This window comes from Xenopus laevis, chromosome 9_10L, assembly GCF_017654675.1.
Source record: "Xenopus laevis strain J_2021 chromosome 9_10L, Xenopus_laevis_v10.1, whole genome shotgun sequence".
Classification (NCBI taxonomy): Eukaryota; Metazoa; Chordata; class Amphibia; order Anura; family Pipidae; genus Xenopus; species Xenopus laevis.
In genome coordinates, this window is record NC_054387.1 from 92,262,421 (window position 1) to 92,289,705 (window position 27,285).

Below are 27,285 nucleotides of genomic sequence, written 5' to 3' on the forward strand. Positions count from 1 at the left end.
TTCATAAAAACATGATTACTGTCCATGGTGGATTTGCCACATATAAAGGACTGGAGATTCAATAGAATTAGAACGTATGGCAGTCATGTTTAGTTTATAGACACTCGGCTACTACAGTTATGGGACCTGTTATCCAGAATGCTTGGGACCTGGGGCTTTCTACATAAGGGATCTTTCGATATTTTGGATCTCCATAGAGATCTACTAAAACAATAATTTAAACATTGAATAAACTCAATAGGCTTGTTTTGCCTCCAATAAGGATTAATTATATCTTAGTTGGGATCAAGTACCAGTTACTGTTTTATTATTACAGAGAAAAAGGAAATAATTTTTAAAAATTTGATGAAAATGGAGTCTATGGGAGATGGCCATCCTGTAATACGGAGCATTCTGAATAACAGATCCCATACCTACACACAAATTATAGAATGACTGGTTTCCATTTCACAGCTTAGAAATATATTGGTAGTCCAACCCACCTCCTTCGAAGATCTTCAGCTACTACTGCTCGGCAGCTGAAAAGGTAGGCTCGAAGGGACTTAAGCTGCTGTCTGAGACGCACAACATGTGCCAACGCATCCACATGTCTGTAAAGCAATGGATTTTCTTGATGCACATCAATCAATGGCTCTTCATACACATACTCTAAAAACTCTTTTGCTTGCTTGGATACCTGAAAAAAAAATGAGGTCACATTGTACCTTGCAATGCAAAGTTTTCCTTGAAATCTGAGGTCTTCCTTTGTTCCTTCGTAAATATCTTACATTTTAAATACCCTTTTTTCATCTCACGGTTGGGAATTATATTGTCAAAGAAGTGCACCTGCCTCATGGGACATCTATCCTTCTAGTCAATAGATCCTTGACTAGTGTTTAGCACAGATACCATATGACAAGAAGGTTGGTCAATAATAACACAACAAAAGATTTTTTTGCAGTTTTATCATGCAGCCTTCTGATTTTATTTCAAATGCCAAAGCACTTACACCTTTCAAACTTTTATAATAATAATAAAAAAAACCAAAAAAAAACAATGTTGGAACAATCTGAAATGAAGTTAATATGCTGAAAGGAAAAGTTTACTCATTTTAGCTTTGTTTCTTTGGACAGGAGGGTCTGCCCTGCCAAATATTTTTGCACTTGGTGTTACATTGCAATACAAGTCATGATGCCTTGCTAAATATATTTGTTGAAAACGGTTAAGCAGTTAGTGTTAATTAGCGAGCGGTACAAACTTTTGTACTGTGCAATAAGCTTGTTCGGCCTTTCATCAGATAACAGTTCTGAGTTCCTGTCCTGTTTTTTTAAAACCAAGACTAAACTCAAATTTCTCTAAAACCATGAATGAAATTAAATGTATATTTAGATTTTGTATAAGATCCAAATAAGAAAAGTATGAACAGAAAATAACCCTGAACGATCCAAAAAAAAAAAATCTGAATACCTGTAAAAATAAAAGTGACAATGACAATTACTAGCGGGAAAAAATCAGCAAACCTCTAAAAGTCCGAATTGACTAGTATAGGACCGCTACAGCTTTTACTTGGCGTAGTTTTGTATTAGAGGTTTTGGGGTTTTTACACTTAATAAATCCAGAAATCCAGAATGTCTAGAGCTTAAAAAAAATAAAATAAAGGAAAACCACACATTTTTTGAGATTCATGGAAAAAATAGGAATTCGATTTTTTACTAAATGGGCAGAAATGACTGAATTAGTTTGTTGTTTCTTTTTGTGGTACAGTATAGGCAAAATGTCTGTTATGTTGAGAAACAAATGATGGAGAATGATTTATTGAGTGATGCAATTAAGCTTTCAGACCCTTGAGTCCATGTTTACACTGAAACAGAACTAAACTGCTATTTCAGGAAGGCCGATTGCCGATTATGCATAATGCACAAACAAGGTATGCGTTATAATCAATAATAATGGCAAGAAAGCACATTCATTTTTTTTTTTTTTAAATGAATATATGCAAACAATATTGAACAAACTTTTTAAATAACTTCTATGTTTGGCAATGCATATAACATGATCCATAGACAAAAGTTAAAATAAAAACACAGAGTAAACAAATTATCCACTCATTCATGATAATGTTTGAAATTACATTTAAAATTAGTTGTTTGTTGTTGCAGTTCAGGCATATTACTTTGAAGATACATTGATGTCCATTTTTTTCTTAACAGCAAATTCTGTTCTATACATACTTAGCAAGTTATGTGTATTTTGATAGTGTTTCCAGAGACTATAACTACATTTGCATAACCCATGAGCAAGACCAATAAAATGTCATTCCGATTAAAAGTGTCTCTTGTGATGAAATGCAAGTATTACATTCGGTGCATGCCTAAATACAACATACAAGCTTTTATCCTACTGCTATCAAATACTTACATTTTGTGGCAAAAATTACTATACATAAATTCATACTACCCATTTAAATAGTAAGGCCAGTTATGATGAAACCTGGGGCCATTTACATTTACCAAGTATAAACTACCCTTATTCATATACAGGCAGGCCATGAAACGTCGACCCGACTAAAAGCAATGACTGTGGTTTTCCCTAATAAATTGATCTCCAAGGACCATGGGAAGTTTTATAAAGTATTTTAACATAATTAAGGGATCCGTACAGTGTACAAAGCTCTATCAACCTTATTCAAATTATCAAAGATCAATGCTTTGGTAAAAGAAATAAGCTCAAGTGGGGCTTATGCTGACTAGAGAAAAGAGGGTTGCCCAGGGACACTGGGGTCATATCAAGGTAGACTGGCAAACATTTCAAGCCTGCTCACTTCTATATCCATGTTTGTGCGATTATAGCAGCAAGTAAATGGTGATGTGACGCATAGATGATCAGAATTTTATTTGGGAAGGGCCTGAAAAATGAGTTCATGGATTGCCAGCAGCAACTCTGGCAAAAATATTTGTGAGGATCTTTATGGTGCTATGTATGGCTTTACCAGAGTTTGGTAATTTACTGGTGCATTTCCCTACTGAGCCACTGGAAGCTTTTTGAGCTCATTGCTGCAGTTCACATAAGCATATGCTACCTCTGCTGCCCTTGCAGACTTGTTAAGGCTAAGTGCCAACAATTTTGTTATTAGGGGCACTTTTGAGCCAGCCTATTTCAACCTATACCAACCAGTCTGTCCTAAACGAAAGAGGTGCTATACATCCCCACTGTAGCCATATGTGCTGCTGCCTGTATAGTCAGCCTCCAGTACATGATCATTTGTTAAACCAGGTTAAGAATTGTCAACATTTTTGTCTAGTCTTTTGAATGCCAATGCATATTTTCTTACAATTTTAGTTCTTTGTATAAATATAACCAATTACCTTGTTTGTTGCTATGTTTCCTAGTATCCTGAATCAAAAGACCAGAATCTGAACTCACCTGTCCTGTTCCTTCAAAATTTATTACGAGTATAGATCAGTCAGTTGGCTTGTTTTTCATTATACTATTCTACGGTTCTACTTTCAAAGAAAGAAATAAAAAGAACAGGAACAAACACATATCTTTTAAAGGAATTGTTCAGTGCAAAAATAAAAACTGGGTAAATAGACAGGCTGTGGAAAATAAAAAATGTTTCTAATATAGTTAGTTAGCCAAAAATGTAATGTATAAAGGCTGGAGTGATTTGATGTATAAGAAGTCAGTCAGAACCAACTTCCTGTTTTTCAGCTCTCTTTGTTTACACTGACTGGTTACCCTGGCTACCAGGCAGTAACCAATCAGAGACTTGAGGGGGGGCCACATGGGTCATATCTGTTGCTTTTGAATCTGAGCTGAATGCGGAGGGTCAATTACAAACTCACTGAACAGAAATGTACCATGTGGCCCCCCTTCAAGTCGCTGACTAACTCAGAGTTATAGAGCTGAAAAGCAGGAAGTTGGATTCTGGCTGTTTTATTAGACATCTGTTCACTCCAGCCTTTATATATTAAATTTTTGCCTAACTAACTATATTAGAAACATTTTTTATTTTGCACAGCCTATCTATTTACCCAGTTTTTATTTTCACACTGAACTATTCCTTTAACCTTTTAAATGCCACAGATCGTAGAATCTACGTTCTGTGGCAAAGGTACTTGAAATGCCACAGAACGTAGATTCTACGTTCTGCAGCATTTCCTGTTTCAGGAGCGGAGGAGCGGCTGTTAGAGCCGCTCGCTCCGTTCCTGCTCGATCCCCTGCCCCTAGGCAACGAGCAGAGCAGGGGATCGAGTGGCCCCTGGGGCGCGATCGCCCAGGGGCCCAAAAACAGCAGCAGGCACGTGTTACTTACGTGTCCTGCTGCTGCAGCCTGCACCGGATCGTCGATCTCCGCCCCCACAGCACACAGACAGGAACCACGAGGCAGATGTCTTCCAGGGGCTCTTCCTGATCGCCTGCAACAGTCTCCAGCGATTTTTTCAGGTTAGTGCAACAATTACACACACAAACACACCAACACACACTTATTACAGTAATACACACTTAGATTCACACTTACACACACTTACACATACATTTTTGGGGATTGGGGGGGTCACTTACACTCACTGCACTTACACACATGTGCACACGCACACACGCGCACATAACATGTAATTTACCATTTGTACACACGCACACGCACATACATGGCATTGTGGCCTTTTTTTTTTTTTTCTTATCGCATCGTTTCTTTTTTTGGCTGAAAAAAATGTTTTATTGCCATTACGCATAGCGTATTCGCTAACCGTACTGTGCAATACCTTTTGTATGTTATTTCGGTGATTATATTGCAATTTTGGGTATTTTGGTGCATTTTTAGCCATTTTATTGAATTTTTAGCCATTTTATTGCATTTTCAGCTCTGCATATATTGTGTTCACTTTTTTCTAGCCGTATAACCTGTTTGGCCCATCTAAAATATTCAAACTGTGATTCTGACAGCTGATAACACTAGTCTGGAAAAAAAACATTGATTTTTGTGGTTTTATTGGATTTTTTTGCATTTCACCCTTTACTGCCTTATTTTGTTTTGCCTTGTAAATTTTATCTACTATATATCCATTTGGGGGTCTCTGTGCGCCACATAGTTTGGTATATCTATGCATTTTGGGCATCAAAGTGTTCAGTAGACCTCTGGCGTTCATATTTAGGATGTTTTATGCTGATACGTTACGAAATGTGGGGCATATAATGGGGTAAAATTCAAGCTTTCTGACAATTTTCAGAAATTTGATAAAAACCGTTATGTTCAGCATTGCTTTGCAGTTTGGCAGTTTGCAGTAGAAACACTTATTTACCCATATTGGATTCGTCAGAATGTGTACTTTCTGAAAATATATGGTTTTCTGGGGTCTTTGTACTGTTAGGGGGGTCTAATGTCGCATAATACACACACCAGGTGCTTATATTGCAGCAGCCAGCGCGTCAGCTGTGAAAATGTATATACACTATTGTCATTTGGGGGTCTCTGTGCGCCACATAGTTTGGTATATCTATGCATATTGGGCATCAAAGTGTTCAGTAGACCCCTGGCGTTCATATTTAGGATGTTTTATGCTGATAAGTTACGAAATGTGGGGCATATAATGGGGTAAAATTCAAGCTTTGTGACGATTTTCAGAAATTTGATAAAAACGGTTACGTTCAGCATTGATTTGCAGTCTGGCAGTTTGCAGTAGAAACACTTATTTACCCATATTGGATTCGTCAGAATGTGTACTTTCTGAAAATATATGGTTTTCTGGGGTCTCTGTACTTTTAGGGGGGTCTAATGTCGCATAATACACACACCAGGTGCTCATATTGCAGCAGCCAGCGCGTCAGCCGTGAAAATGTATATACACTATTGTCATTTGGGGGTCTCTGTGCGCCACATAGTTTAGTATATCTATGCAAATTGGGCATCAAAGTGTTCAGTAGACCCCTGGCGTTCATATTTAGGATGTTTTATGCTGATACGTTACGAAATGTGTGGCATATAATGGGGTAAAATTCAAGCTTTCTGACAATTTTCAGAAATTTGATAAAAACCGTTATGTTCAGCATTGCTTTGCAGTTTGGCAGTTTGCAGTAGAAACACTTATTTACCCATATTGGATTCGTCAGAATGTGTACTTTCTGAAAATATATGGTTTTCTGGGGTCTTTGTACTGTTAGGGGGGTCTAATGTCGCATAATACACACACCAGGTGCTTATATTGCAGCAGCCAGCGCGTCAGCTGTGAAAATGTATATACACTATTGTCATTTGGGGGTCTCTGTGCGCCACATAGTTTGGTATATCTATGCATATTGGGCATCAAAGTGTTCAGTAGACCCCTGGCGTTCATATTTAGGATGTTTTATGCTGATAAGTTACGAAATGTGGGGCATATAATGGGGTAAAATTCAAGCTTTGTGACGATTTTCAGAAATTTGATAAAAACGGTTACGTTCAGCATTGATTTGCAGTCTGGCAGTTTGCAGTAGAAACACTTATTTACCCATATTGGATTCGTCAGAATGTGTACTTTCTGAAAATATATGGTTTTCTGGGGTCTCTGTACTTTTAGGGGGGTCTAATGTCGCATAATACACACACCAGGTGCTCATATTGCAGCAGCCAGCGCGTCAGCCGTGAAAATGTATATACACTATTGTCATTTGGGGGTCTCTGTGCGCCACATAGTTTAGTATATCTATGCAAATTGGGCATCAAAGTGTTCAGTAGACCCCTGGCGTTCATATTTAGGATGTTTTATGCTGATACGTTACGAAATGTGTGGCATATAATGGGGTAAAATTCAAGCTTTCTGACAATTTTCAGAAATTTGATAAAAACCGTTATGTTCAGCATTGCTTTGCAGTTTGGCAGTTTGCAGTAGAAACACTTATTTACCCATATTGGATTCGTCAGAATGTGTACTTTCTGAAAATATATGGTTTTCTGGGGTCTCTGTACTGTTAGGGGGGTCTAATGTCGCATAATACACACACCAGGTGCTTATATTGCAGCTGCCAGTGCGTCAGCCGTGAAAATGTATATACACTATTGTCATTTGGGGGTCTCTGTGCGCCACATAGTTTGGTATATCTATGCATACTGGGCATCAAAGTGTTCAGTAGACCCCTGGCGTTCATATTTGGGATGTTTTATGCTGATAAGTTACGAAATGTGGGGCATATAATGGGGTAAAATTCAAGCTTTGTGACGATTTTCAGAAATTTGATAAAAACCGTTACGTTCAGCATTGCTTTGCAGTTTGGCAGTTTGCAGTAGGAACACATATTTACCCATATTGGATTCGTCAGAATGTGTACTTTCTGAAAATATATGGTTTTCTGGGGTCTCTGTACTGTTAGGGGGGTCTAATGTCGCATATTACACACACCAGGTGCTCATATTGCAGCAGCCAGCGCGCGTCAGCCGTGAAAATGTATATACACTATTGTCATTTGGTGGTCTCTGTGCGCCACATAGTTTGGTATATCTATGCATATTGGGCATCAAAGTGTTTAGTAGACCCCTGGCGTTCATATTTAGGATGTTTTATGCTGATAAGTTACGAAATGTGGGGCATATAATGGGGTAAAATTCAAGCTTTGTGACGATTTTCAGAAATTTGATAAAAACCGTTATGTTCAGCATTGCTTTTCAGTTTGGCAGTTTGCAGTAGAAACACTTATTTACCCATATTGGATTCGTCAGAATCTGTACTTTCTGAAAATATATGGTTTTCTGGGGTCTCTGTACTGTTAGGTGGTCTAATGTCGCATAATACACACACCGAGTGGTTATATTGCAGCAGCCAGCGCGTCAGCCGTGAAAATGTCTATACATATTGTCATTTGGGGGTCTCTGTGCGCCACATAGTTTGGTATATCTATGCATATTGGGCATCAAACTGTTTAGTAGACCCCTATGTTTATATTTAGGATGCTTTATGCTGGTAATGATACATGGACAATACGATGCTGGAAAGTTGAAGCTTTGAGGCAATTTCCAGATATTTCACCAAAACCGCCAAATTTGGCAAAGCCTTGCGACTCAGTAGTTTGGAGCAGAAAGGCATGGGTACCCATTTTAGATTCCGTAGAATGTGTACTTTCCAAAAATATATGGGTTTGGGGGGTAAACATATATTTCTGTGTTTTTACCCCGCAAAAATGCAGTCAATGTGTTGATTTTTCATTAGCTGAAGTTACCCACGGGACTGTTTGTATGCGCTAACTTCATTTTGGGGCCTCTAAATGCCAGATACTTTGGTAAACTTATGAACAATGGCCACCAAAATGTTCAGAGGAACCCTGGCAATCATATTTAGGGTGCTTTTTCTTAGTACGTAATGACACATGGGTGATATGGTGCTGGGAAGTTGAAGCTTTGAGGCAATTTTCAGATATTTCACCAAAACCGGCAACTTTGGGAAAGCCTTGCGACTCGGTAGTTTGGAGCAATAAGGCATGGGTACCCATTTTAGATTCTGTAGAATGTGTACTTTCCAAAAATGTATGGGTTTGGGGGGTAAACATATATTTCTGTGTTTTTACCCCACAAAAATGCAGTCAATGTGTTGATCTTTCATTAGCTGAAGTTACCCACAGGACTATTTGTATGCGCTAACTTCATTTTGGGGCCTCTAAATGCCAGATACTTTGGTAAACCTATGAACAATGGCCACCAAACTGTTCGGAGGAACCCTGGCAATCATATTTAGGGTGCTTTTTCTTGGTGCATAACGATACATGGGTGATATGGTGCTGGGAAGTTGAAGCTTTGAGGCAATTTTCATATATTTCACCAAAACCGACAAATGTGGGAAAGCCTTGCGACTCAGTAGTTTGGAGCAGAAAGGCATGGGTACCCATTTTAGATTCTGTAGAATGTGTACTTTCCAAAAATGTATGGGTTTGGGGGGTAAACATATATTTCTGTGTTTTTACCCCACAAAAATGCAGTCAATGTGTTGATTTTTCATTAGCTGAAGTTACCCACGGGACTGTTTGTATGCGCTAACTTCATTTTGGGGCCTCTAAATGCCAGATACTTTGGTAAACTTATGAACAATGGCCACCAAAATGTTCAGAGGAACCCTGGCAATCATATTTAGGGTGCTTTTTCTTAGTACGTAATGACACATGGGTGATATGGTGCTGGGAAGTTGAAGCTTTGAGGCAATTTTCAGATATTTCACCAAAACCGACAACTTTGGGAAAGCCTTGCGACTCAGTAGTTTGGAGCAGAAAGGCATGGGTACCCATTTTAGATTCAGTAGAATGTGTACTTTCCAAAAATATATGGGTTTGGGGGGTAAACATATATTTCTGTGTTTTTACCCCACAAAAATGCAGTCAATGTGTTGATTTTTCATTAGATGAAGTTACCCACGGGACTGTTTGTATGCGCTAACTTCATTTTGGGGCCTCTAAATGCCAGATACTTTGGTAAACTTATGAACAATGGCCATCAAAATGTTCAGAGGAACCCTGGCAATCATATTTAGGGTGCTTTTTCTTAGTACGTAATGACACATGGGTGATATGGTGCTGGGAAGTTGAAGCTTTGAGGCAATTTTCAGATATTTCACCAAAACCGACAACTTTGGGAAAGCCTTGCGACTCAGTAGTTTGGAGCAGAAAGGCATGGGTACCCATTTTAGATTCAGTAGAATGTGTACTTTCCAAAAATATATGGGTTTGGGGGGTAAACATATATTTCTGTGTTTTTACCCCACAAAAATGCAGTCAATGTGTTGATTTTTCATTAGATGAAGTTACCCACAGGACTATTTGTATACGCTAACTTCATTTTGAGGCCTCTAAATGCCAGATACTTTGGTAAACCTATGAACAATGGCCACCAAATTGTTTGGAGGAACCCTGGCAATCATATTTAGGGTGCTTTTTCTTGGTGCGTAACGATACATGGGTGATATGGTGCTGGGAAGTTGAAGCTTTGAGGCAATTTTCAGATATTTCACCAAAACCGACAATTTTGGGAAAGCCTTGCGACTCAGTAGTTTGGAGCAGAAAGGCATGGGTACCCATTTTAGATTCGGTAGAATGTGTACTTTCCAAAAATATATGGGTTTTGGGGGGTAAACATATATTTCTGTGTTTTTACCCCACAAAAATGCAGTCAATGTGTTGATCTTTCATTAGCTGAAGTTACCCACGGGACTGTTTGTATGCGCTAACTTCATTTTGGGGCCTCTAAATGCCAGATACTTTGGTAAACTTATGAACAATGACCACCAAAATGTTCAGAGGAACCCTGGCAATCATATTTAGGGTGCTTTTTCTTAGTACGTAATGATACATGGGCGATATGGTGCTGGGAAGTTGAAGGTTTGAGGCAATTTTCAGATATTTCACCAAAACCGACAATTTTGGGAAAGCCTTGCGACTCAGTAGTTTGGAGCAGAAAGGCATGGGTACCCATTTTAGATTCAGTAGAATGTGTACTTTCCAAAAATATATGGGTTTGGGGGGTAAACATATATTTCTGTGTTTTTACCCCACAAAAAATGCAGTCAATGTGTTGATTTCTCAGTAGCTGAAGTAAAGTCCTGATCAATTTGGATGTGCTAACTTCATATTGGTGTCTCTAAATGCCAGATACTTTGGTAAACCTATGCATAATGGGTATCAAACTGTTCAGTGGACCCCTGGCAATCATATTTCAGGTGCTTTTTCTTGGTACCTAATATAGTTTGGGATATGCGGAGCAGCAAAATAAAACCTTTGAAATGATTTTTCAGAATTTTGAATTTTTTTTTGAAAAACCGCTATTTTCAGACAAGCTTTTATGTTTGGTAGTTGGGAGTAGAGAGACATAGTTACCCATTTTGTAATCGGCAGAATGTGTACTTTTCAAAAATGTATGGTTTTCTGGGGTAAACCTACGGTTTCAGGATTTTTTGCCTTGGAATCTAAAGCATGCCGTTTTCTGCCTTAGTGCTTTCAAAATTCGGTAATATACTGCCGGGAGTTTTTGCTGTACAGAAATCCTAAATCTCCCTAAAACTATACATATCTGGTATTGGCACGTTCGAGAGACATAAGGCTTTCCAAATCAGTTGGATTTTCATCCCTAAAATGAAATATTTTTCTGGTATAAATTGATATACGATGAAAAATGGTAATTTTTCATTTTTTTTTGGTATTTAGCACTATAAATTTTTTTGCACAGGTGGAAATACATGAAAACTCCGGCAGATTTAGAAAGCTCAGTTTCTACCGAAAAAAACAATGTATAGTTTTCCTAGGTAAACTATAGGTTTCCCCTCAGAAAATGCCCCTAAAGTGAGAGAGCACAAAATGTTTCAAAAACGGCTGGCATTTCGCGTAACCAAAATGTGAAATTCTGCTGGCACTTAAAGGGTTAAAGGGGCAATGAAACCTAATTGACAAACTAATATTTTAAACTATACCTAGAGATAGCAGAGCGATGTACCTTATGCTTAGAAGTATCCCAGTTGTGGATAAGACGGGCAGGAATGATGAAGCCATCGTCCACATGACACGTGCTACAATAATACCACCCACTGTAACTGCACACTTTGGCTTTTTCATTGGAGAGGCCTATAGGCCTCTGGCAACCTGTAAGAAAGAAAGAAAACAATCTTAGTATTAGTATACTTTGCATGCTAAAAAGCCATATTGAATTAATACAGTGAGCTACCTTTTTATAAAAGTAAGACATTCTAATCAATACAAATATTACAAAACAAAAGGGAAATGGAAGACAGGGTTTCAATCTTTCTGCTGTCACATTATATTTTTATTTAAAAAAAAAATCAAAATATACTTCTTGTTACCTAGGAGTTTTGCTTGTTAAATAAACTATTGTATGTATTCCACACAATGTACGGCTAATACATTAATGATGAAAGGTTGCCAGATCCCAATCTTTATGTAAACCCATCAAAATATGGACTCATAACACTGACAAATACTGTCACTTGCTAACACTGCTGTACATAAGTACTTACCCATTTTATATTGTCTAAAATTATATCATATGATACATAAGGTCTCATTTACAATCGATTTTGAGTGCATAGTATAGTGTGCAAAGTGCAATTTGCCATGTTTGTACCCATAATGCAGCATTTTTTCCAGTTTTTTCACAAAATGCTCTCTGTGCCTGATCTTTTAGATGCAAGTGCACTGTGTATATTGGGAGCCACCATTACGGGGACAAAGCCAGCTCAATTGCAAGCATAACTTAATCATTGAATAGAAATGTATAGAAAGGGTATGGGACACAGGCTGTTTTAAGTATCATTGACACTCCTGCATAAGAAACTGATGAACTGGGGAACAGTACATGGTTTTGCCAAAACTGCTGTCATTTTCTTATGTAAGTATCATGTTAAAACATCCATTTTTAAGTAGCTCAAAACATTTCTCTTCCAATTTATTTAACACAACATTCTTTTACCTTTTCCAACTAATCTCTGCATTTCTTCCCACTTCCGTTATAGACATTGTCTATCTATCTGCTAACTGCCTGGTATTTCATGCTAAAACGTTTCCTACTCCCATTTTGCCATCTGTCTAATTTCTGTAATATATTGCTTAACCCCTCTCCATCCATTCAATGTGTCACCTAGCACCCTTGGTTCCACTGAAAAGCCTAAGCACTATTGGATTGATTTCTTAATATACAGGATCAGGGTTTGTTGTAATTCACTTTATTTACACACAAAACAAAACAGTGCTTGCCATTTTTGTGGACTGATTTTCTTCCTAACAATCTCTAAAATCTACATCATCTTGGCAGAATTGTAAGTTTCTACTGTATGATTTTTTTGGTAAATAAAAAAAAAAAAAAAAAAGAATTGCAGCAGTAAGAACAACGAGAGGCAATGCCGGTGGGATATCTGGATAACCAGTTAACTCAAAAAGACAAATAAAAGACCAGGATCCCAAATATCTTCACATAGAGACCTATTTATCAAAATTCAAATTTGTTATGATTTGCAATGTTAGAGGTTTTTTTCTACATCAAACAAACTCTAATTTTTAAAAAAGAGTGTTTGCTGATTAATTAAAAAAATCAGAATATAAAACATTTTATAGAATAAAATCGTGAAAAATAACTTGAATACCTTGAATTTGTTCTCTATGTATCATTTCCAGTGGGAAAAAAACCTTCAAATTTGCCATAGCTTCCATTGACTTTTACTCGGTAGTCTTTAGATTCTACATTAAAATTTTTGCACTTAGTAAATATTGTACATTTGAGTTTTTGAAAGCATAATAATTTGACCGTTAATAAATCACCCCTGTAGTGTCTATAGAATTCTATATTAGTTAAAGCATGTACAGTAGTAGTTAGCAAAGATTAATTACTGGGAATATCATAATTATTTAGTTAGGCCTTGCACGGCATTCACAGTCACCTTTTTTACCTTGTCCATGTTCTAGTGTCTAGCCGGATTAATCTTAAAATCTCACAAGTTTTTCAAACTGGTTTATATCAATGATACCATCTTCAGATAGCAATAAAGATATTATATAGTGAATAAATTACCCCTTATTGTAAAATATAAGGATATTATTAGGATATATTCCTTGACCATATAAAAGCATGAGGCTGAAGGCCGAGTGCTTTTATACAGGTCATGGAACTCCGAGGTGACTTTTAATATACTCATATTTCCAACAAGGGGTACTTTATTTATTATGATACACAAGTTTTACTGAGTTATGTGACATCACTACTCACCGTTTATAACTGATGACATCACTAGTCTCAGTTTATAAGGATATAATTACAAGATATTCGTGGCTTTTGTCTTTTGTGTATCATATATATATATATATATATATATATATATATATATATATATATATATATACACACTCCGTAAACATAAAAAATACATGTTAATATACATACTGTATATTTATGCATAATTTGCAAATATTCATGCATATACAGTATTGAAAAACTAAATCCTTTCTGCTTGGACAAAAAAGATTAGATACCTTTGAGCTGCAAATTATTCACATAAGAACATGTACTTTTGATGGCTATCTGTGCCCTTGTTCTCTCTCTCACTGTGATGTTAAAAGATGCACTGCTCTCTCACTGTTACTATGGCAGCAGAGAGGGCAACAGAGAAGGGGTTTACTGATAAAGGAAAAATAATGCGTCACTCTCCGAAAATGAATACAGTAAGGGGCAGATATATTATGAGATTAAAAACCGGCAACAAAATTTGCCACACGTCACAAGGCTTCGATTCGTAAAAAAAAAAAAAGTGTACTTTTTTTCAATATTGAAATAGTGTCCCTATTCCTTAGATACCAAAATAAATATATTAATATAATGACAATTTCTTAATATAACCTAAATCAAAAAGAAAGTGAAGCACTTTCCATCAATATAGCAACCCCACTAACACATGGTTCTCTTCCTCCGAACGTGTTTGTATTTCCTGCCCTTTACCTTTCTTTTGCCATTTAGGACATCACAATGCATCTATGAATACAGCGTTGTGAAAGATGGTTGCAGACTTTGATGTTTGGTGCTTCTAAGTAAGAACAAACATAAACATCACACACTTTAACGGTATTTGTAATGTTTACCAAAGTAGGTGGGTTGGAAAGAAGCTTTGATACAGCAAGTCTTTTTTTAAATCCAACTAAAAAGTCAATTTAAAATCTTTGCTTGAATACAATTTTCAAACATAATGCAATAAAACCAGCAGCATCTTTCAAAGGAAAGAATTCTCAAGCAAGCCATGTCTGACTTATTACACAAGACAACGTATTCCAAGATGCAAGATATCAGTCTTTCCTGCAACTACGCTGCTGAAAATGATTAATCAGCACTTATCATTTAAAAAGAGTATATACTGTATATACTCGAGTATAAGCCGACCCGAGTATAAGCCGAGGTACCTAATTTTACCTACGAAAACTGGGAAAACGTATTGACTCGCGTATAAGCCTAGACACAACTACAGCCCTGTCTCCCAGCAGCGCACATTCCGCCAAAGCGACCCCCCCCCAGCGATCAGCCGGACTTCTTTGCAAAGTTGATGGTGACAGAGAATTGCCAAACGGATTACTGTGTGCATTGTCCCACTGTCCCACTACCATGTGCAGAGGGTGCTGTGTGATATTGCCATCACTGTTAATCTTTCGTATAACCAACAGAGGGCACTGTGTGATATTGCCATCACTGTTAATCCTTCATATAACCAACAGAGGGCGCTGTGTGATATTGCCGTCACTGTTAATCCTTCATATAACCAACAGAGGGCGCTGTGTGATACTGCAGTCACTGTTAATCCTTCATATAACCAACAGAGGGCACTGTGTGATATTGCAGTCACTGTTATTCTTTCATATAACCAACAGATGGCGCTGTGTGATATTGCAGTCACTGTTATTCTTTCATATAACCAACAGAGGGCGCACTGTTATTCTTTCATATAACCAACAGATGGTGCTGTGTGATTTTGCAGTCACTGTTATTCTTTCATATCACCAACAGAGGGCGCACTGTTATTCTTTCATATAACCAACAGAGGGCGCTGTGTGATATTGCAGTCACTGTTATTCTTTCATATAACCAACAGATGGCGCTGTGTGATATTGCAGTCACTGTTATTCTTTCATATAACCAACAGAGGGTGCACTGTTATTCTTTCATATAACCAACAGAGGGTGCTGTGTGATATTGCAGTCACTGTTATTCTTTCATATAACCAACAGATGGCGCTGTGTGATATTGCAGTCACTGTTATTCTTTCATATAACCAACAGAGGGTGCTGTGTGATATTGCAATCACTGTTATTCTTTCATATAACCAACAGATGGCCTGTGTGATTTTGCAGTCACTGTTATTCTTTCATATAACCAACAGAGGGCACTGTGTGATATTGCAGTCACGGTTATTCTTTCATATAACCAACAGAGGGTGCTGTGTGATATTGCAGTCTCTCCCCAAGTGAACTGTTGGAATAGGAATGATTAAATGTTACTGCAATCTCAGCTACTGCCCGCTGACCAGAGTATAAGCCGAGGTAGACTTTTTCAGCACATTTTGGATGCTGAAAAACTCGGCTTATACTCGAGTATATACGGTAACTAAATAATACAATTATTCATTATGTGTGAATTTTAAGTTAAGACCCATGTGTATAAAATGGCTTTAAATTCATAATATTTGGTTCCTTATAAGAGAAGGAAGGTGCTTTTATGCTTGGGGTTGCCACAAGTTAGGCACCCCCAAGTGATTGTATTTACTTAACTAACACTCCTGGCTGGTGCTCCCATCAGCAGAAAACTGCACCAGTCCAGGTTTCTTCCAGTGAGCACCATGGAGTGATCATCTTCCTGCTTCTTCCTTCAGCTCGCGGCTGTGCATGCACAGTAGAGCAAAAAGCCAAACTTTAAGGAAAAAACTGGCTGTTTCATTGTACTGCGCATGCGTCTGTCCCGGGAAGTTGCAGTTTCTGCTGATAGGAGCATGGCCCAGGAGCGTTAGGTAAGTAAATACAACCGTTTGCCCCCCCAAGTATGAATTACTTTCCTTCTCCTTTAAGTGCTTTCTTCGCAAATTGCAGAAGCATACCAGGCCATGGTATGATCAATGATGTGAACACCTCCTTTCTGAATTGGAAAAGCTTTGTTGCAGATGTTTCACCAGGGACTGCTCAGGAGCACCTAGGCAGGTCTAAATTTGCATTCAAAATAGGTCCTGGAATTTTAAGTACACAAAGGCCCAAACAGTCCCTCGCCAGTACAGTAAATAATGACTGTCTATGGATTCTGACATATAGGTAATTAAGTATTTATACAACTATATTATCATTGACCACACTCTCACATAAGGCCTATGTAACACCAGTCAATTTGATAAGTGTGTTGCTGCCAGGATAACCAAGGCGGCAAAACGGTCAGTTTACCACATACGATAATATATCTTTATATACGGTAGAACCCCCATTTTATGTTTTTCAGGGGACCATAAAAAATTGTGTAAAATCCAGGAAAATGTAAAATCAGGGAAACGTGTTAAAGTAACTTTTTCTTCAAGAAAAAAGGATACAAGCACAGGAGTCTGTTTTACTTTGAGATACAACATTTACCCCCATATGTAATAAAAGGCACTAAGTTTGCCCAGGAGCAGTAACCCATATCAACCAATAAGATGCTTGCTTTAAAACAGGCGACCAATAAATGTTACCTGCTGATTGGTTGCTATGGGTTACTGCTCCTGGGCAAATTTAGTGCCTTTTATTACAAAATCCCCTTACTGTGTTAATAACAAGGGTTAAGCATTGCAGTATTAATGTTACACTATTGGGGGCATGTGCAAGACTCTCTGTCAGTCACATACACAACCTAAAGCAATAAGTGATTGGTGCAGGACTGTATAAGGGGCAGACTAGTTGGAATTAACCATTTACAGGCAGAACCTTGGCAAAATATACATCTGTTAGTATTTTAAACCTCTTTATTTCACAAATAACATTCATGGAGGAAAAAAGCCATTTTAGAACACAGGGACAAAATTTTGATGTAAAATCAGGGAAATGCACCCATTGAAATGCATTATAAGCTGGTGGGACCACAAATAAAAATCTAAAATGCGGGAAAACATAATTATTGAAGTTTCAATGTATATAAAGTCTGAATGGAAATTAATGACTGATAAGAAGGTACTCCTTAGTGCAGATAAGAATGGAAACAATGCCACTCCAACAGCAGGCTTAGGGCAAAGACACCCGTATTTTTTAATTTTGGTATTTTAGAGTGGATCCGCTTCCCTCAGCCTGCAAAAATTTGCAGGCTGAAAGCAGGTCACTGTGCAGTTAATTAAATCTGTGAAGCAAACAATTCACTCTGACCAAGAATGCTTTACCAGTTTGTCTACAAGCAAACACAGCAGATATGTATTTTCCAAAGTGTTCAGCTACAAATATCTGTAAACATATATGTTAAGATACATCGCAATAAAAGCCAAAAAGAAAATTAGATGTGAAGGTAAATGAAGAAGTAAAGACAGGCAGTACAGTGGATATGGTAAATTAAATAGAAAGAACAATCATACACGTATAAACACACATGTATGATACACATTTTATGTCATACTTCACGAAGAATCCACACTCTCAGGTCTTACAGGTCTTAGATCATTTATTAACAGTACTTCAATCTGACGTTTCGGCCCAATCCAAGGCCTTTCTCATAGTGTAATTTAAATATAGTCGTTGTATTTGTTTTATAAAAGATAGATTTAGAAAAAAACTCAAAATTTTCCAAGATTTATTATAGCCCCAACCCTGGAAATAACTCAGAAAATACACCATCTAAAACCTGTTGAGGTCATGTAGGAGTTAAGGAGGTACAGTTGAACCATTTGAAGATGTTAATAGCTTGCATGATGTTCGAGTTTTTTCCGGAGGGTTTTGCCCGAAAATATATATAAATAAAATACATGTAATGGATTTTACACCACTTTTTATGATCCCCTGAAAAATGTAAAATGGGGGGATGTATTATGTATATTATACAGGTGGGACCCCAAAAAATTATGTCAAATGAGAAAAATACTTAAAATCAGGGAATGTAATTGATTCCTGACGAAGGTCCCTCTGGGGGACAGAAACGTTGAGCAAAATAAACCTTTGGAAGATTGATTCAGCAAAGCAAGTCCTGTGTGTGCCGTTCTTCTGCAGAGCACATATATATACATAATACACAAAAACTGTGAATATCTTGTAAATTATATCCTTATAAATGGTGAGTTCTGATGTCATCAGTTATAAACGGTGAGTTCTGATGTCATTTCTGTCACATGACTCACTGACATTTGTGTATTATAATAAAGTACCCCCAGTTGCAAAATATGAGGATATTAAAAGTTACCTCGGAGTTAGATGACCTGTATAAAAACACTCGGCCTCGTGTTTTTATATGATATTCACAGTTTTTATATGGTCATGAAACTCCTCGGTAACTTATAATATCCTTATATTTTACAAGAGGGGGTACTTTATTCACAATATATATATATATATATATATATATATATATATATATATATATATATATATATATATATATATATATAATGTAAATAAATAAGATGAGTTTACTCAGAGTATTATTTGCAGTTAAAGTTTAGGACTTAAAGCTTATGTTGGACAAACTGCATCCAGCAAACTTGTGTTCACAACACAGGCACACACAGAAAATGCTTTGGTCGTGTTTCTAAAGAATGGCTTTTGCTAAAAATATAATAAAGCTCACCTCTTCTTCTACAGCTTTGAATTGAACAGAGAGAAATGACAAAAGGAACAAGTGTGCCATATGTCTGCTAGATGCAAAGTATCTGTTCTTTGTAACCTAACATAGAGATGTGCCAGGCATAGGAAGGCTAGTGGCCTAAAGTGACTTATGTGTCACGTCAATGCAGCTTTAGCTTTCAAGTGAAGTGTGCCGTCCATTAGAGCAGCTCTTTGATGTGCAGGTGTGTTTCAGGGTTTCATTCCTTGGTTATCTATTTCTATTATGAATATACAAACTGCTCCACCCAGGGTAATTTGCCAGCAAACAATAAAAGAAACTTTTATCCTCTCATAGAAATAAATGTATATATTGCTTGCTCTGTTTTGCAGACCCTCTAAAGTGGATATTGTTTCTAGCAGAGAAAAGAAAACTCACTTAGAAAAGTTTCTTTTCAGATATTAACAATCAAGCTGAAAATACAATTTTCCTGAATTTATGGATATTATGCCTTAAGGGGGTTGTGTAATTTACAGTAATGCTTTTATGCAGCAATGATATTAAATCATTCCCCTATATGCTATTGTCAGTTGAAAGTAAGACATTTCATAAGAGTGGACAACATACATCAATTCTTTAAAAAAATTCAGTCATTACAGCTTAGAATATTGCAAAACCCTTTTGAATAAAATATTACAACGTGTCTTAGGAGGTTATTTATCAAGGGTCGAGCTGTGTTTTGCCAAAAAATTTGAGTTCCGAGGGTAGTTTCAGTTAAAACTGAAATTTTTTGGGATTTATTTTGCCCAGAAGCTGCAAAAAGCTTGAATCAAAATAAATCCAGCTAAAACCCATCGCGGTCATGTAGATGTTAATGGCAGAGGTCACTTGAACCATTTGAAGATCCCATTCTAGCCGGCGGGAGGCAGTTCAGGGACATTAGTCGCCCCATATAATAGGCGATTTATTGCCGGGCGACTAAATTTCCTTGAATCTGAGCGTGTCTCTGCCCTTTAAGTTATCAGTATTGAAATACTGGTATGGGATCCAGAATGTTCGGGACCTGGGGTTTTTCAGATAATGGATCTTTCCATAATTTGGATCTTCATACCTTAAGTTTACTAGAAAATCATGTAAACATTAAGGGGCAGATTTATTAAGGGGCGAACCTCGAAGTTAAAAATACTTCGAAATTCGACCATAGAATTTGAATACTTCGACTTCGAATCTAAGGATTTCAGCGATCGATCAAATGATTTTTCTTCGACTTCCAAAAACGTAGAAAAATGCTCTAGAAGGTCCCCATAGGCTAACATAGCACTTCAACAGGTTTAATTTGGCGAAGTATTAAAATCGAAGTTTTTTTTACAGAGACAGTACTTTGATTATCGAATTGTCAAATATTCGAACTATTTTACTTCGAATTGGATTCAAAGTCGTAGTATCCTATTCAAAGGTCGAAGTATCCAAAAAATTACTTTGAATTTCGAATTTTTTTTACTTCGAAAATTCCCTCGATTTCACTTCGACCCTTGATAAATCTGCCCCTGAATAAACCCAATAGGCTGGTTTTGCTTCCAATAAGAATGAATTATATCTTAGTTTGGATCAAGTAAAATGTTTTTATTACAGATAAAAAGGATAAAGTTTATAAAAATTTAGATTATTTGGATAAAATGTAGTCTATGGGAGATGGCCTTTATGTAATTGGAGCTTTCTGGATAACGGATCCCATATATGTAGTATAATATTTTCCCTATATATAATTTTTAACATTTTCTAGCGTGAAGATGCAACAGGTTCCCACAGACTGGTACTGTGATCCATTTGTCCTGATTTGGAGAAAATATCATAGGATAAGATGGAAACCCCCATGGGTTAAAAAGGATGAAAAGGTTGCCCAGGCACAGTAACTGATAGCAACCATTTGGCATGTATTGATTTTTTATCTTTTCATGCAATTGTGTCTGAATTCACAAAAAGTAACGTGACTGCATTGACATTTCATTGCAAATCAGACTATTGCACCTATTGACTCTGGCTGTGAAGGGAACCCTGGCCCTTCTGCCTGGTCCAGAGGTGGTAGCTCCATGGTCCCCCCCTCCCCTTCGCCATCAAAAGGCACAGCAATGTTTGATTCAGGATGGAAGGCAGGACGAACAGAGCAGAGCCACGTGCAATCATATGGAAGTGCAAGGAGCACATTCTGACGCAAGGGCCTTTAATGAAAGGGGTGTTACAAGCAACTGACCTTTGAGATTGTCCAACCAGAGAGTGAGAGAAAGATAAAATGCTCAGAGTTCAGAGTACTGATATAAGTCTCTCTGGGTCCACAGGCCTAACAGTTTTCACTTGATTGAAGGAGCATTTCCAGCCTAGTAAACTGGTATGGGAAGAAATGATGATGCAGCCAGAGACTGAGTAATTCTTTCATAATTCTTTCATAAGCACAACTTAGAGGCATACGTATTAACATTGGCGACAAATATCACCGGTGATGTTGTCTGTAGCAACCAATCAGATCTTTGCTTTTGTTTTCTAATGTATAGGTGACTGTTAAAATCTAAATGCTGATTGGCTGCTGCTCATTGGCTGCTATGGGCAAAATCACCATCGATGTTTGCCTCCAATGATAATAAACACCCCCTTAATTGTCTATGCACTTCCTGGATTCATTTAATCCTAAAACTGCTGATTCTCAGTTGAGACTGGCATTAGTAGTCTAAACTGAAAACAGAAAATGAATGTAAAGTCCAAAAGTGTTCAATTCATTTTGTGTGTTTAGATAGACACCCTTTAATGTTTTCCTTTAGTAGATTTGACTAGATTTTGTCTGAAGCACGTTTTTACGATCTTGAACAGTATGGACTTTTAGAAATGTTTTCAATGTCTGCATTGTCTTGCCTAGAAGGTTGTGTCATAGCATGGTAAGATGTCAAGTTAACCTGTTAGTTTGTTACTAACACTTAAAATGACCCCTATAATGCCGATATATATATATTGCATATTTGGTGTGTCATAAGGTAGACTAGGTATTTTTTCCAGCTAATGGGCCAGCTTCAATTATAGTGTTGTCATGATGCTTTCTGCCTTGTATAGTTGCATAGGGTGTTGTAAATTTTGACAGCTGTAAATGTCCATTCTGCTGAACCTGACAGAGGTCTGCAAAAACATTTCACACCCTTTTAGAAAGACAGATGTATAATTAAAGCATGTGATGACTTGATGATCCTCAGATATAAACTCTTGTACATGAGCAAGGACAATGCAAGTGCTGTCATAACATTTTGCAAACAACAAAACTTTTTAGTGATGGGTGAATCCGTTTTGCTGCACCAGAAATTTGTGAAACAGCAAAAAAAAATTTCAAACTTATTGAAGTTAATGAGCGTTTTTGTTTTCTGCTAAAAATTTTTAAACCAGGCAACTTTTTTTTATTATCCATTAGAGTCTATGAACATTTTTTCTCTCCGAAACACCGCAAATATTTTGCTTAAGCCTATTTATAAGGCATCTAGAACCTGGCATTGCCTGGTAAATGTAAAGTTACCTCTTTAAATAAATTGCACCACTGGTTTGTTCTCCAATACCATAGAATGCAATGGGTCATTACTCTTGTGTGCTGTCAAAAAGCATATGCAAACAAACAAGTGTTGCTGCAAGGCACTCTGGTAGACCACATATAGATCAGACCAAAAGTTGGTTGATAAAAATAGATACCTTTATTTATACAAAACATCTCTCGTCTAATGCTTTTCGGGTCACTAGGACAATTAGTTATGACTAAGTGTCCTAGTGACACGAAATGCGTTAGGCGAGAGATGTTTATATAAATAAAGGTATCTATTTTTATCTACCAACTTTTCGTCTGATCTACTGTATATGTGGTCTACCAGAGTGCCTTGCACCAACACTTGTTTGTTTGCATATGGATTGTCCGCTCCCTTGAGCTGAGGGCCTGTGGCAGGAGCACCTGGCAACATGTCTACTTTGGTGAGTTATTCCACAAAGATTGGTTAGGTTTTGTGCTTAAATGTTTCTGGTTTGTGCGGTCAAAAAGACCATGTAACCAAGCTCAGTACCCATGAAAACTCCTAGGTACATGTTTAGTCTTCTGCCACAATGTACTGCTAAGTAGTGCTCAGATAAAATGGAGTAGTGCGTTCTTATTGTTAGATGGCCAGAATTGTGATTAGGGGGTAAACAGATAGCAGATTGAAGCTCAACAGAATATATGTTGTCATTTGCCACAATACACTGTTCAGTAGTTATCCAATAATATTGAAAAATCTCATTGATTAGATTTTATTTTGAACAGACTGAACATTAGTACCTCAACTGCAAACTGTTAGCATAGAATAGAGCAGGGCTGTCCAACTGGTGGCTCCCCACATGAGGTATCACTACAGAGATGACTGGCACATGCATTGTTTTATCAAATTCGGATAGCGGCCATACGCTGCCTGTGTGTGCGCTGCTCTGCCTGTTGAACATAAGCCTGGTATTTGTTCTGGGGGTTTGTTCGCATTTGAAAATTATTGTTAGGTGCCCCTAAGGTGTTTAATCATGTGCTGGGGGGTGCTGTGTTATCCACAGGGGAGGAGGCATATGAATTTTAGGGTAGCTCTTAAAGCAGGGGTGTCCAAACTTTTTACAACAAGGGCCAGATTTGGTGAGGTGAAAATGTGTGGGGCGTGTATTAGGAAGGCACTGGAGTCCAGTAGTATCGTCATCCATCCATTGGCCTGGGCCCCTAAAACCAGGCGGGCCCTAGGCAAGTGCCTAGGGTGCCTTGTGGGTAATCCGGCCCTAGCTGCGGGCCAATTAAAAATGGATTGCGGGCCGCAGTTGGCCCGCGGGCCGTAGTTTGGACACCCCTGTTTTAAAGGAACAGTTCAATGTAAAAAATTGGGTAAATAGATAGTTGTACAAAAGAAAAAATGTTTCTAATATATTTAGTTAGCCACAAATGTAATGTATAAAGGCTGGAATGAGGGAATATCTTAAAAATAGAACAGAACTCTACTTCCTGCTTTTCAAATCTCTAACTCTGAGTTTGTCAGTTATTTGAAGAGGGGCCACTTTGGATATACATAACTGTTCAGTGAGTTTGAAATTGATCCTTAGCATTCTGCTCGGATTCAAAAGCAACAGTTATGACCCATGTGGCCCCCCTCAAGTCACTGATTGGTTGCTGCCTGGTAACCAATCAGAGGAAACCAAGAGAGCTACAAAGCAGGAAGTAGTGTTCTGTACTGCTATGTTGGACATCCGGTCACTCCTGCCTTTATACATAACATTTTTAGCTAACTAACTATATTGAAAACATAATTTATTTTGTACAGCCTATTTACCCACTTTTTTTTTATACTGAACTGTTCCTTTAATATGACAACTTTTTTCACATATGAGTGATAAGTGAAATCCCTGCAGTGAGCACCAATCATTTGGTCTTTTGGTGTGCTACCACCATTACAGTGGACATGGTCTTGTGGTAACATGGGTGTCGTTTAAAGTGGGTCTGGGTTTAAAACAGGGAGTGGTCAACACTGGTTTCCATTATCAGCCCTCCACCATGAAGGCCAGAAAAATTCCAGCCCTTGGTACCACAGAAGTTGGACAGCACTGGAATAGAGCAATCCCATAAAATGATGTAAGGATTGTTATTTTGGGGTAAAAGGCTGGCAACCACTTTTGAAACCCCTATGTTTTGTTGCATTTGGTCCCATATAGATTGGTAGGCCTTTGTAGGTGGGGGACCCTTGTTTTGTCAACAAAAAGACATGGTTGACCTCTATTCTATTGATTATATATAGTTATATGAAATGAAACGGTAAACAATGGCCCAAGATACAAAAGGCGATTGCACACAGGGACCCAAATCTTGGAAGAAAGGATGGTCTCTGAGAAGCCTGTTGCATTCTAAAGAAGTATTTTCATGCAGCCAGGCGTAACAGAAAAATCAGGTCAACCTGTCTTGTCAGATAATGTTGCACCATATAAACTTGTTAGTAATGAACATTAATGCATGAAAACAGCTTGTTTAGTTTAGCCATGTCTTACATCAGCGATAATACACATAACATGTTATAGTATGGCTAAATAAATACTGGCTTATATCATTTATGTTGTGCCAGTATTTTTGTGCTTTGACTAAAAGTCAGGAATAGCTTTTAAAAATACATCATTATAACTGCTGTTTGGTGATGGTCAATTGTGTCACATGACCTACTAAAACTAAAAAGTAAATAAAGTGTTTCCTACTTTTAAACGTGAGGCTATTTGGGGCAGCACAGAGCTCCATAAACTGTATAAAAAATAGCCTTGGGAATCATGGGCCATGACAGTCCATGGCAGTTTCTTTTTTCCTTTGTTTAAACGTCTGTATATGTCAGCATTTCCCTCTCTATCTTCAACACCATACACATGTTTATATACACACACACACACACATATCTCTGCCCTATGAAGAAGACAAGTAACCCTGTGTGTCGGTGGCTATACAAGCTAAAAAGTGTTTAAGTAAAAAAAAAAAATCCAGACACACTTCAAATTGATTTTTAAAAAGTTCTACAAAACCAAACCTCTCAAATTCTATTCAGACAAATCTTCATTCTTGGCAAGGTTGTCTAATTTCGTAGCTTTTCTCCCATCATCATGCTGAACAAAAAAAAACAACACAACCTAATTCAAGTGTATAAGGAAAATTTGGTTCTGCCAACACGTTTCAGTAGGTCATTGTCAATCAATTAATGTAGACAGCTGGAGTCTGTGAACCTGGGATTAGGAAGGAAGACAATGGCCTGTCTTGGCTATTACAATTTAATCACTTTAACTAAATAAATAAGGCAGTCCGAAGATGCTGACATGTCAAGGGAATGTTGAACAAAAAGAAAACTTCAGCATACATCGGTCTTTACTTTTCCCCCTGTTTGGCAGGACAAGAGAGGGTTATTACTGTAGCTTTAAGTTCCATATTTGTGTCCCTGGCTTTGATTCCCATTCAAACCCTGCCACTTTCTGGCACTAATTTGTCAAACCAAACAAAGGAGGGATTTGTACCTCCTGTAAGGTCTCAATTAGGACTAGCTTCTGTTGTATTATGTACCATTCAGACATAACACAATGACTATAATTACTGGAATTTGCACTAAAAGGCTGAAGAATTTGTAGAAAACCCTTCGCTCCCCCAACTCTTTATTTGTTCTTCCTTACCAAAGGGGTGGGAATGTAAATCTGAGCACTTTATTAAATTTAACTGACATGGGTTAAACGGCAACCAAACAAGGGAAACATTTATCCCATAATGCAGAGGCCCAGATGAAAAAGTTTTAGAAATTTTCAGCTCTTAACATTTATTTCTTAACATACATTTCATGCCATTAATAGCAGTTGTAAGTTACAATACATTGCTAAAGATGACATTTCATTTACAACTGTAAATTTTTAATAGATCCCAGTAAGGACCTATGATCCATGGGAGATTCCCTTAATCATTGGGCAAAAAACAAATGCAAAAATAACGAGGACTTTGTAAGCTCTATTGGGGTGAGGAATGATGTACATTACAACATTTGTAAAGCACTGCATTGGCACTTCAGTCCAGAGGGGAACTAGCCTCAGTGGCATAGGCCTCAAAACTTTTCAAATATTTTTACTCCTGTTCACAGTTTTCACACAACACATCTTACTGCGGGCACCACACAATCTCTTCACATGGTTCCTCTGAGCATAACCATCTTCTGCTGCCTGTGCTTAGCGACAGGGTAAAAATGAGAACAAGCTTAGCAGTTCCCCTGGCTACCCAACATCCCACCACAATTCTACCTCCCTGCCCCACTTACCTCTCCTTTTGCCACATAGAAAAAGCGTATGAGGGGTAGATGCTGAGTTCACTAGTGCAGAGCTAAAAAAAACAGGTTTTAGTCTGCATGTGTAGGGTAGCTTTTCTTCCTTAGAAAAGATCAAAGAACAAGAGAGCGCTCCTTTAGACTAGACGAACAAATCTTTCATTAGAAGCAGTGTAGGTGGTTCTTCAAGATGAGGGTAATGTGATTGTGGAA

At 37.6% G+C, this 27,285-nt stretch overlaps 1 protein-coding gene across 2 annotated transcripts in view; it reads right to left on the reverse strand.

Annotated features, from left to right (window-relative positions):
- Positions 1 to 27,285, reverse strand: part of plekhm3.L (pleckstrin homology domain containing M3 L homeolog) — a 97,453-nt gene that overhangs the window by 44,843 nt on the left and 25,325 nt on the right. For both annotated transcript variants that reach the window (XM_018233945.2, NM_001127845.1), the window contains exons 4-5: positions 11,420 to 11,565; positions 483 to 676 (exon numbers count right to left, since the gene is read on the reverse strand). In XM_018233945.2, the coding sequence (XP_018089434.1) occupies positions 483 to 676; positions 11,420 to 11,565 (340 nt within the window). The remainder of the gene's footprint in view (positions 1 to 482; positions 677 to 11,419; positions 11,566 to 27,285) is intronic.